The sequence below is a fragment of the Sus scrofa genome, chromosome X (genome assembly GCF_000003025.6).
Source record: "Sus scrofa isolate TJ Tabasco breed Duroc chromosome X, Sscrofa11.1, whole genome shotgun sequence".
Lineage (NCBI taxonomy): Eukaryota > Metazoa > Chordata > Mammalia > Artiodactyla > Suidae > Sus > Sus scrofa.
This window is the reverse complement of record NC_010461.5, coordinates 102,399,150-102,411,712: the sequence shown is the minus strand read 5'-3', so window position 1 is coordinate 102,411,712 and position 12,563 is coordinate 102,399,150. Positions and strand designations below refer to the sequence as shown.

Sequence of the window (12,563 nt, the reverse complement as noted above, 5' to 3'; positions counted from 1 at the left end):
GAAGGCTGAGTTCCTGTCATGGCGCAGTGGAAAAGATTCCGACTAGGAACCATGAGGTTACGAGTTCAGTCCCTGGCCTTGCTCAGTGGGTTAAGGATCCAGTGTTGCCATGAGCTGTGGTGTAGGTATAGGTCGGTTTGGATCTGGTGTTGCTGTGGCTCTGGTGTAGGCTGGCAGCTGATTAGACCCCTAGCCTGGGAAACTCCATGTACTGCAGGTGTGGCCCTGAAAAGACAAAAATAGTAATAACAATAATAATTTTGAAGGCTTTTTTTTGTACCTTGAGTATTTTCTGATACTGCTGCCTCCAGTTTAATCCTAAATGCTTAACAATATATGCCTGTAACTCAGAGTTATTATTGCCTCTGGCTAGCTTCCTCTTATGTAGTTTGTCTTTTGCTTCCCTCTTTTGATAGTATTATCAGGACTAATTGTGAATCTGCCAGATGTATTTCCTCACAAAAGGGCAAATCTAAGAAGGCTTGTGTTTTCCCCTCTCTCTTTCAGGACTGCTTGCATTAAAGGAGTTTCTCTTCCTTTTTTTTTCATGAAACTGAGCTTGCTTAATCAGAGATGGAGCAAACAGACTGCAAACCCTACCAGCCTCTGTCAAAAGTCAAGCATGAAATGGACCTAGCTTATACCAGTTCTTCTGATGAGAGTGAAGATGGAAGAAAACCAAGACAGTCATACAACTCCAGAGAAACTCTGCATGAGTATAACCAAGAGCTGAGAATGAATTACAATAGCCAGAGTAGGAAGAGGAAAGAAGTAGAGAAATCTACTCAAGGTACATTTTTATTGAATTTTTATAGCTAATATCATTTCTCATTAGAGAATGCTTGTGTGCTTGAACTTATGTTTCAAAAACAAATTTGCTGATGTTAACTGGTTAATAATTTGCACTGCTTACATATGCTTAGTGAAACTGTTTCATATGCCAATCCAGCTGAGGTTGTAGGTTACATGTGCTTTTTACGGATTATGCATGAATTTGGATGCAACAATCCTCTTATCAGAGCATTCAAAATTTGTCTAATCCTACAAATAGCCATTTACAGACTGAAGGATAAATAATTTATAGTAAGATGAAAAGTAAACAGCTAAGTGCTTTTCAAGCCATTGCCTATATGGGACGAGAGTCTCAAATAAATATGTGACATCTAAAAGAGCTTTAAAACGTTAGTGGAGAACTACCAAGCAAAGGTCCAAAAAGTCTATCAACAGAAATGCTGAAACCTTGTGCAGCACAGTCCTAAGAAAAGGTAAGAATTTGTTGGACCCCTTCCTACCACAGCCATAATATGGGGCATATCCTTTGTTCAGACTTGGTTTCTCAATTATGGATTGATAAAACAGTTTCTAATAAATAGAAAACAGATAGAAATATGATTTCCTTATTTCTTTTCAATTGATAGATAACTAGTACTAGACACTATTTTGTGATTATAAAATATGTAGTATTTTAACTCCATAGAAAAAAAGATACTGACATTGGTACAGGTTACTTTTTAAAAAAAGAATAATAAGTCAATGTTCAGGCTTAAACAATAGATTTGATCATCTAGATCATTGATTCTCAAAGCATGAACCCTGGACTAGCAGGAAGAGCATTACTCACGGATTTGTTAGAAATGCAAATTCTCAAAGACCACCATAGACCATGGAAAATGTGGTTATTACAAATAAAAATTACTGCATTCAAAAAAGTATTAGAGGAGTTCCCGTTGTGGCTCTGTGGTTAACGAATCCGACTAGGAACGATGAGGTTGTGGGTTCGATCCCTGCCCTTGCTCAGTGGGTTAACGATCCGGCGTTGCCATGAGCTGTGGTGTAGGTTACAGACGCGGCTTGGATCCTGCGTCGCTGAGGCTCTGGCATAGGCGGGTAGCTACGGCTCCGATTGGACCTCTAGCCTGGAAACCTCCATATGCTGCCGGAGTGGCCCAAAGAAGTGGCAAAAAGACAAAAAAAAAAAAAAAAAAAAAAAAAAGTATTAGAATCTTAAAGGAGAAATACTTTAGGGGTTCCTGTTGTGGCTCAGTAGGGTAAAGATCCGATGTTGTCTCTGTGAGGTTGCAGGTTCGATCCTTAGCCTCATTCAGTGGGTTCAGGATCCTACGTTGCCTCAAGCTCTGGTGTAGATCACAGATGCATCTTGGATCCCTAGGCCTCAGTTGCAGCTCTGATTAGAGCTCTAGCCTGGGAACTTTCATATGCTGCAGGTGCGGGCATAAAAAGAAAAACAAAAACAAAACTTTAAATTGAGCCAAAGATTTAAGATATTCATCACAATATTTACATTAAATGCTTATATTAACTATGTTACTCATTTTATAGCTCTTAACATACCTGGTAAAACTCTTTTATCTGTCTTTTCAAATAATTCATTTTAATCTTCCCTATTTACACAGCTAAAGACTGTGAAACTTTGTTATAAAGTAATTTTATTCTTTTGTCTAACTGGAAATTGGGGAAATATATTCCTATGGAAATTTTTTGACTCTATTAGGCTTTAAGAAATGTGTGGTTCCCATTAAAATATTTCTAAGTTTATCTTTACAGAATATAAACTTACTGTTGTGAGTTGTGACTTATGAGAGTGCTTGACCTAATAATGTTGTGAATTTAAATAAGAATGCACTTTTGGTGACAGTTTGTTCTAAAAATATAAGCAATTTTGTATTGAGTCAGTCTGAAGAACTAACCAGTCTCAGATTTTGTATCTGTGCATTGTGATCAAAATGAATTTTGAGAGGGAAGGTTGTCTTCTAGGATGTCATCCTAATTTCCTTTTAATAACCTATTATTACTAAAAGACCTTTTATTTAGCACTTGCTATGTGTTAAGCCTCCAGTCAGATGCTTCAGATGAAAATGACTCTGATAGTTACTGCTTATAGGAAACATAATGTTGTGGAGAAAATAGAAATCCAACAAATCATTACTGTTAAATGTAGTAAGTAGTATTATAGAGAGATAAAGTGCTATGGAAGTACACAGGGCAATCAGGGTCCATAGAAAGGTGATATTTGATCAAAGTTTCAACATTTAAATAAGAGTTCAATAGGAAAAGGACTTTCCAAGAGGGTAGATTAACAGGTGCAAAAACATAAAACTGTGAAATGGCTCAGAATGATGAAAATTTCAATATGCATAGAGTGAGGTGCACTGGATCCAGATAACAAAAATTCTTGCATGCCCAATTTAGGAGTTCTTTTTTCCTTTCAACATTTTTTTTTTAAAAAAGCTCTTAAGTGATAGAGAATTTCATGATGAAATATAATTTTTAGGATGAGAAGTATAGCAGAGAATTGTAGATGTGTAAGCAGCAGTGTAGAAGATTGATTGCAATTGGGAAAAATTGGATGCAAGGAGACTATCTATGAAGCCACTGAATTAGCCATGGCTAAGAATGGTGATGAATGTCTAAACCCTGGCTGTATCAGTAGAGGTGAAGAAACATATTCAAGAGGTATTAGTGTGGTAGAATTGATAAGACTTAGTAATTGATTACTTGTTAAGGTTAAAAGAGATAACAGAGTCAAGGATGACTTTAAGTTTCAAGTTTGGTGTGCTGGGAGGATGGTGATCCATTTACAAAGAGAAGGCAAATAGGAAGAGTGGATTTGGAAGGTATGAGAATGAATGTTTTTCTGGACATGTTATGTTTAAGTTGCTTGGGTGACATCCAGATGGAATTTCCCACTCTTCATATAAGTAAATTTGAGTTCACCAGCATCTTATAGTAGGAGATGCTTGAGGATGGATGAGATTACCAGGGAGGAAAGTATAGAGTGAGACCTGAGAAAGGTCAAGGACAAAATCTTGAATCTATTATCCATGAATTGACATAAAGGTTTTAACCCCTTTAGGGTTTTTTGGTTTGTTTTGTTTTGTTTCTTTGTTTTTTTAATTTTTTTAATTACTCAAATGAATTTATCACATCTGTAGTTGTATAATGATGATAACAATCTGGTTTCACAGGATTTCCATCCCACAGCCCAAGCACATCCCCCAACCCCCCAAACTGTCTCCTCCAGAGACCATAAGTTTTTCAATGTCTGTGAGTCAGCATCTGTTCTGCAAAGAAGTTCGGTCTGTCCTTTTATCAGATTCCACATGTCAGTGAAAGCATTTGATGTTGGTGTCTCATTGTATGGTTGACTTCACTTAGCATGATAGTTTCTAGATCCATCCATGTTGCTAAGAATGCCGGTATTTCATTCATTTTAATGGTTGAGTAATATTCCATTGTATATATGTACCAAATCTTCTTTAGCCACTCCTCTGTCAGTGGACATTTAGGTTGTTTCCATATCTTAGCTATTGTAAATAGTGCTGCAGTGAACATTGGAGTACATGTGTCTTTGCAAGTCGTGGTTTTCTCTGGATAGATGCCCAGGAGTGGGATTGCTGGATCAAATGGTAGTTCTATTTTTAGTTTTCGGAGGAATCTCCATACTGCTTTCCACAGTGGTTGCACCTATTTACAATCCCACCAACAGTGTACTAGGGTTCCTTTTTCTCCACACTTCTTGTTTGCAGACTTTTGGATGATGGCCATTCTGGCTGGTGGAAGGTGGTACCTCATAGTGGTTTTGATTTGCATTTCTCTAATGAGTGATGTTGAACATCCTTTCATGTGTTTCTCGGGCATCTGTATGTCTTCTTTTTGAACTGTCTGTTTAGATCTTCTGCCCATTTTTGGATGGGGTTGTTTGTTTTTTTGGTATGGAGGTATAGAAGTTGTTTGTAAATTTTGGAGATGAATCCCTAGTCAGTTGATTCACTTGCAAAGATTTCCTCCCATTCTGTGGATTGTCTTTTCGTTTTGTTTAGGGTTTCCTTTGCTGTGCAGAAACTTTTAAGTTTGATTAGGCCTCATTTGTTTATTTTTGTTTTTACTGCCATTACTCTAAGGGGTGGATCTGAGAAGATGTTGCTGTTGTTTATGTATTTATTTATGTGGGAGAGTGTTTGGCCAATGTTTTCCTCCAATAGTTTTATAGTGTCTGGTCTTATATCTAGGTCTTTAATCCATTTGGAGTTTATTTTTGTGTATGGTGTTAGTGAGTGTTCTAATTTCATTCTTTTCCATGTGGCTGTCCAGTTTTCCCAGCACCACTTCTTGAACAGGCTGTCCTTTCTCCATTGTATATCCTTGCCTCCTCTGTCGTAGATTAGTTAGCTGTAGCTGCGTGGGTTTAATTCTGGGCTTTCTATCCTGTTGCACTGATCTCTATTTCCGTCTCTGTGCCAACACCATATGGATTTGATGATTGTTGCTTTGTAGTATAGCCTGATGTCTGGGAGCCTGATGCCTCCAGCTCTGTTTTTCTTTTTCAGGATGTCTTTGGCTATTCTGGGTCTTTTGTGCTTCCAAACAAACTTGAAAATATTTTGTTCGAGTTCTGTGAAAAACGTCCTTGGTAATTTGATAGGGATTGCATTGAATATGTAGATTGCCTTGGGTAGTATAGTCATTTTGATAATATTGACTCCTCCAATCCAAGAGCATGGCATGTCTTTCCATCTATTTGTGTCATCTTTGATTTCTCTCATCAGTGTCTTATAGTGTACTTGTTCAGAGTACAGGTCTTTTGTCTCTTTGGGCAGGTTTACTCCTAGGTATTTTATTCTTTTGGATGTGATGGTAAACGGGATTGCTTCCCTAATTTCTCTTTCTGATCTTTCATTGTTAGTGTATAGAAATGCCATCGATTTCTGTGTATTAATTTTGGATCCTGCGATGTTGCCAAATTCATGGATGAGCTCTAACAGTTTTCTGGTAGAGTCTTTAGGATTCTCTAGGTATAGTATCATGTCATCTGCAAATAGGGATAGTTTTACTTCTTCCTTTCCAATTTGGATTCCTTTTATTTCTTTTACTTCTCTGATTGCCGTGGCTAGGACTTCCAGAACTATGTTGAAGAGGAGTGGCGAGAGCGGACATCCTTGTCTTGTTCCTGATCTCAGTGGGCATTCTTTCAGCTTTTCACCATTGAGAATGATGTTCGCTGTGGGTTTGTCATATATGGCCTTTATTATGTTGAGGTAGGTTCCCGCTATGCCCACTTTCTGAAGGGTTTTTATCGGAAATGGGTGTTGGATTTTGTCAAAGGCTTTTTCAGTGTCTATTGAGAGGATCACATGGTTTTTATTCTTCACTTTGTTAATGTGGTGTATCACACTGATGGATTTGTGGATATCGAAGAACCCTTGCATCCCTGGGATAAATCCCACTTGATCATGATGTACACTCCTTTTAATGTATTGTTGGTTGCGGTTTGCTAGGATTTTGTTGAGGACTTTTGCATCAGTGTTCATCAGTGTAATTGGCCTGTCGTTTTCTTTTTTTGTGGCATCTTTGTCTCGTTTGGGTATCAGGGTGATGGTGGCCTCATAAAATGAGTTTGGGAGTGACCCTTCCTCTGCAGTTTTTTGGAACAGTTTCAGAAGGATAGGTGTTAGCTCTTCTCTAAATGTTTGACAGAATTCGCCTGGGAAGCCATCTGGTCCTGGACTTCTGTCTGTTGGAGGTTTTTCAATCACAGTTGCAATTTCAGTTCTTGTGATTGGTCTGTTTATCTTTTCTATTTCATCTTGGTTTAGTCTTGGAAGATTGTACTTTTCTAAGAATTTCTGCATTTCTTCTAGGTTTTCTGTTTTATGGGCATATGGTTGCATATTGTAGTCACTTATGATCCTTTGTATTTCTGTGATGTCCGTTGTTACTTCTCCTTTTTCATTTCTAATTTTATTGATTTGAGTCCTCTCTCTCTTTTTCTTGAGAAGTCTGGCTAAGGATTTATCAATTTTGTTGATCTTTTCAAAGAACCAGCTTTTCATTTCATTGATCTTTTCTATGGTTTTCTTCATTTCTCTTTCATTGATTTCTGCTCTGATCTTTATGATTTCTTTCCTTCTACTCACTTTAGGTCTTGTCTGTTCTCTCTCAAGCTGCTTTAGATATAAAGTTAGCTTGTTTATTTGATCTTTTTCTTCTTTCCTGAAGTGGGGTTGTATTTGTGTAAATGTTCCTCATAGAATGCCTTTTGCTGTATCCCATAGGTTTTGTAGTGTCGTATCTTCGTTGTCATTTGCTTCTAGGTATTTTCTCATTTCCTGTTTGATTTCTTCCGTGATCCAATGGTTGTTTAGTAGCATGTTATTGATTCTCCACGTGTTCCTGTTTTTGGCAGTTTTTTTCTTGTTGTTGATTTCCAGTCCTATAGCATTGTGGTCGGAAAAGATGTTTGATATGATTTCAATTTTCTTAAAGTTACTGAGGCTGAATTTTTGGCCCAGGAAGTGATCAATCTTAGAGAATGTTCCATGTACACTTGAGAAAAATGTGTATTCTGTTGCTTTTGGATGGCATGTCCTATAAATATCTATTAAGTCCATCTGGTTTAATGCTTCATTCAGGCTGTGTTTCCTTATTGATTTTCTGTCTGGATGATCTGTCCACTGCTATAAGTGGGGTGTTAATGTCCCCCTCTATTATTGTGTTATTGTCGATTTGGCCTTCTAAGGTTGTTAGTAGCCGCCTTATATATTGTGGTGAAGCTATGTTGGGTGTCACGATATTCAAAATTTTTATATCTTCTTCTTGGATTGACCCTTTGATCATTATGTAATGATCTTCTTTGTCCCTTAAAATAGTTTTCCTTTTAAAGTCTATTTTGTCTGATATGAGTATTGCTAATCCAGCTTTCTTTTGATGCCCATTTGTGTGAAATATTTTCTTCCATCCTCTCACTTTCCCTTTGTATGTGTCCCTAGAGGTGAAATGGGTCTCTTGAAGACAGCGTATATATGGGTCTTGTTTTTGTATCCATTCAGCCAGGCGATGTCTTTTGGTTGGGGCGTTTAGTCCATTCACATTGAAGGTAACTATTGATATGTTTGTTCTTATTGCCATTTTATTAATTGCTTTGTATTTGCTTTTGCTGCTCTTTTTTCTTTCCTTTTTCTCTTGTTCTTTTCTGCCTATGGATGTTCCTTTAGTATTTGTTGTAAGGCCAGTTTAGTATTGCTGAATTCTCTCAGCTTTTGCTTATCTGTGAAGGTTTTGATTTCTCCTTCAAATGTGAATGAGAGCTTTGCTGGGTAGAGTAATCTTGGTTGGAGGTTTTTTCCTTTCATCACATTAAGTATATCATGCCACTCCCTACTGGCCTGCAGAGTTTCTGCTGAAAAATCTGCTGATAACCTTTTTGGGGTTCTCTTGTATGTTACTTGTTTCTTTTCCCTAGCTGCTTTCAAGATTTTCTCTTTGTCTTTAATTTTGGTCAGGTTGATTAATATTGTCTCAGTGTATTCCTCCTTGGGTTTATTTTATAAGGTACTCGTTGTGCTTTCTGTATTTGAACAAGTGGTTCCTTCCCCATGTTAAAAAGTTTTGGCTATTAGCTCTTGGAATATTTTTTCTGTCTTCTTCTCTCTCTCTTCTCCTTCTGGCACCCCTATAATACGGATGTTTGTGCGTTTAACATTGTCCCAGAGTTCCCTGAGACTCTCTTCAATTCTTTTCAATCTTTTTTCTCTTTTCTGTTCTGCATCCATAATTTCCACTAGTCTGTCCTCCACCTTGCTTATTTGATCTTCTGCCTCCTGTATTCTGCCATTAGCCACTTCTAGTGAATTTTTTGTTTCAGTTACTCTATTTTGCATCTCTTCTTGTTTAAGTTTTATATTTTGTATCTTTTTGCTCAGTGTTTTCTCTAAGTTATCCATCTTTGCCTCCAGTTTATGTCCAATGTCTTGCATCATCTTCAGCATCAACAGTCTAAAGTCTTTTTCCTGGAGGCTGAGAATCTCCTCATCACTTAGCTGATTTTCTGGGGTTTTTTCTTTCTTCCTCATCTGAGTTATAGTTCTCCGTCTTTTCATTTCTATAGGTTTTTGGTGTGGTGACTTTTTTACAGAGAGTAGAATTGTAGCCTCTCTTACTTTGGCATCTGCCCCCCTATGGTTGAAGTTGGTATGGGGGCTTTGCTGTAGGCTTCCTGATGGGAGGGGCTGATGCCTGCCCCCTGGTAGGAGGAGCGGATTCTAATCCCTCTGGTGGGTGGGGCTTAGTCTCTGGATGGGATTAGAGGCAGCTGTGTGCCTGAGGGGTCTTTAGGTAGCCTGTTTACTGAGGTGTGGGGCTGTGATCCCATCTGGGTTGTTGTTTGCCCTGGGGGTTCTCAGTGCTGACTGACTGGTGGGGCCAGATTTTCCCAAAATGGCCACCTCCAGAGAAAGGCAAGGCTGCTGAATATTCCAGAGAGCTTTGCTTTCAATGTTCTTCCCTCACAACAAGCCACATTCACCCCTGTTTTCCCAGGATGTCCTCCAAGAACTGTGGTCAGGTTTGACCCAGATTCCCATGGAGACTTTGCTTTGCCCTGGGACCCAGTGCACGTGAAAGTCTGTGTGCGCCTTTTAAGAATGGGGTCTCCGTTTCTCCCAGTCCTGTGGAAATCCTGCGCACAAGCCCCAATGGCCTTCAATGCCAAATGCTCCAAGGGCTCTTTCTCCCCGTGCCAGATCCCCACACATGAGAGTTTGATGCGGACCTCAGAACTCTCACTCCTGTAGGTGAGTCTCTGTGAACCAGTTAGTTTCCAGTCTGTGGGGCTTCCCACCCAGAAGGTATGGGGTTGTTTACATCATGAAATCACCCCTCCTACCTCTTGATGTAGCCTCCTCTTTTTCTTCTGGAGTAGGGTATCTTTTTTAAGGTTTCTGGTCCATTTGGGTGAAGATTGCTCAGTCTTTAGTTGTGAATTTTGTTGTTTTTAGGAGAGAAGTTGAGCTCCAGTACTTCTATTCTGCCATCTTCCCAAATATCTAGGTTTTTAACTATCACCATCCTTTGGTATACTGACTTGTGTAAAGGATAGAGATCCAGGAGGTGAATATCTGGAAACTTGGGTTCTTCCTGTCACTGACTGGATGATCTTTAGAGTCACCTAGAAGGGAAAATATATGCTTCTTCGGGGCAGTAATGAATTACTTTACATTAGGCAAAATTGTGGGCCCCATAATCATTTTTATGTAGTCCAGAATCCCCTTTATTTTTTTAGTCTGTATATTATTACCTATGTTTTAAAGAAAATGTTTCTGATTTTCACAAATATACAGTAGCATCTTGCATCAACCTAGCTAGATATGAGCTTGACTCATTATTTTTAATGATGAAAGTCCTCCAGAAAACTAACAAAATTGATTGGGCACCTGCTATAGTTCCAGACACTGCTAAATGCCTTTTAACCTTACTAACTATGCAGCCTTGAGTAAGTTACTTCAGCTCTTTGAGCCTGTAAAGTTTACTGCAAAGTTGACTTCATCATCCTCATCATTAAACCATAATCACAATAATAAAAATAAAAGCAGTAGTAATAATAATAATAAAACTTAATAGTACCTGCTCTGTTCCAGTATTCTGCCAGCTGCTTAAATTTGCTTCTCAGGAACACCTTATGAGATATGAGATATTGTCTCCAGTTTACCAATGAGGTAACTGAGGTTTGCCACTTTCTGCAGCGAAGAAGTAGTAAGAGTTGGGATTGGAGATCAAGTCTATGATGCCAAAGTTTCCATTGTTAACTATGCTAACTGCCTCCCATATGTACATCATAATGCTGTGATAAGGATTAAATTGTGATCATCAGTGGGAAAGTGTTTAGGAACTCAGTGATTTTTAGTTTTCCTTCATGTCCCTAAAAGCCTTGCCAGCCTCTTTATGTTCTGATGACTAAGGGTTTACAAGGAGGTTTAAAAAACCTTTCTGTTCTGTTTATCTTTAGAAAAGGGCAGTTGTTATGCTTTACAATTTATAATGAGATATTCCTGAGTCTGTTTATTTCTTTCCACTTCTTAGGGAAGTTACTGTGTCATTGAATTCAGGGCTTGTTTGGGGAAAACACCAATGAGAGGAAATACTCTCATTTGAAAGTATCTTCATATTACTATCTTTATTTGCCAAAAAAGCAGTACCCCCGCCACCCACCCTACCATGTACATAGAATGCTGGATTTTAAAACTGATTGTCTTATTTTCTAAAATCTTTTGAATTAGGTGATAGACACTAATCTAATCTTATTCGCAATTCTTTGCTAATAGGATGAATGAGCCTTAGGCAAGCTTATTTTGTATGATTTTTGGCAGTTCTAATAGCAGGGGTATATTTCCTGGAGGCACATAGGCTAGCAATTGTTCCCAAGCAGCCTCACTTCTAAGAGAGGCATCAATTAACTAAGAGATTAGTATAAAACAAATGAAAATATAAATATATGGGTATATAAATCAAAGGTAATTATTTTAGTTATGAGAATTACGGTATAATTTTTATAATAGGTAAAATTAGTTTTGATATAGCCATTTTTCTAAAAAGTAATTATGAATGAAAAGTCACCCAAGCATTTAAAAAAAAAAAAAAAGTATAGGGAGGACCTATTACAAATCCCATAAGATCATAGACTCCTGAGATACTACAGCTGATACAAACATTTCATTTCTCCCTTCTTAACTTCTCTTTTGTGGCTTCTCTTTCTCCTAATCTGGTTTTTGTTGGTTGGTTTCCACTTGGTGTATTATAACCTAAATCTAAATCTCTTATTATCGCCATCTGGTGGGAGAAAACTGAAAGTGCCAATCTGTATTTACCAAGATTGGGTGGAAGTAAAGTTTATCTGTCATCCACCCCTCCCTCCCTCCATCCATCATCCATCCATCCATTCATCCATCCATCCATCTACCTAGCCTTCCCTCTATTCATCCATACATCCATCCATCTGTCCATTTTTTCATTTTCTCATTTATGCATCAAACATTCATTTAGTGTCAACTGTTCCAGATACTTTGTTAGGTGGATGAAGTTAATCTTGAAATAAATGGTCACAAGTGACTATAATTTTCCTCTTCATTACCCCCGATTAATAAGCCACTTTATCCCACAGCAGAAACTGCTCAAGCCGTATTTCCACTTGTGATTTCAAGGTGTAGACAGAGCCCAGATTTGAAAAGCACATTTCCTGATTCTAATTTCAAACACTTAGCAGTAGAATGAACTATTGTTGGCTTATAGTTACTACAAATAGTTTGGATAACTGTTCTTACAAAAATCTTGAAACAACTCAATCTCCAGATCTGTATTTATGGGGTAAATATCATAGCTGGTGTAATATAAAGTAGCATGGCCTATAAAATGAGATTTTCAATAGCATTTGATGACCTGTGATGAATTTTCTGCTGTAAGCATGTTATATTTCTAGTTGCCACAACTTTCTAGCATAAAAATTTATGACAGTTCCAAAACTTAAACTATAAGAGAAAACTAAGTATTTAACAACTCCAATGGCTCATGTCTTTCAGCCAGTATCATTTTTTCATGAAAACTTAATAAATAGACATTTATTTATATAGCATCTAGAACTGGCATGAAATATCCATAGCACTTGTGCCACTGCTCCCTCTACTTGTCCCAGTGGTAGATATCCGTAATCAAATCATGGTGCTCTTTCTTATTGAGCCCAATTGCAGCCTCACATCCTTATCATCACAGCATTC

At 37.9% G+C, this 12,563-nt stretch overlaps 1 protein-coding gene across 5 annotated transcripts in view; it reads left to right on the top strand.

Moving 5' to 3' along the window:
* Positions 1-12,563, top strand: part of TENM1 (teneurin transmembrane protein 1) — a 787,960-nt gene that overhangs the window by 229,587 nt on the left and 545,810 nt on the right. For all 5 annotated transcript variants that reach the window (XM_003135358.5, XM_021080670.1, XM_021080671.1 and 2 more), the window contains one exon: positions 508-790. In XM_003135358.5, coding sequence (XP_003135406.2) covers positions 574-790 — 217 coding nt within the window. In that variant the 5' untranslated portion in view covers positions 508-573. The remainder of the gene's footprint in view (positions 1-507; positions 791-12,563) is intronic.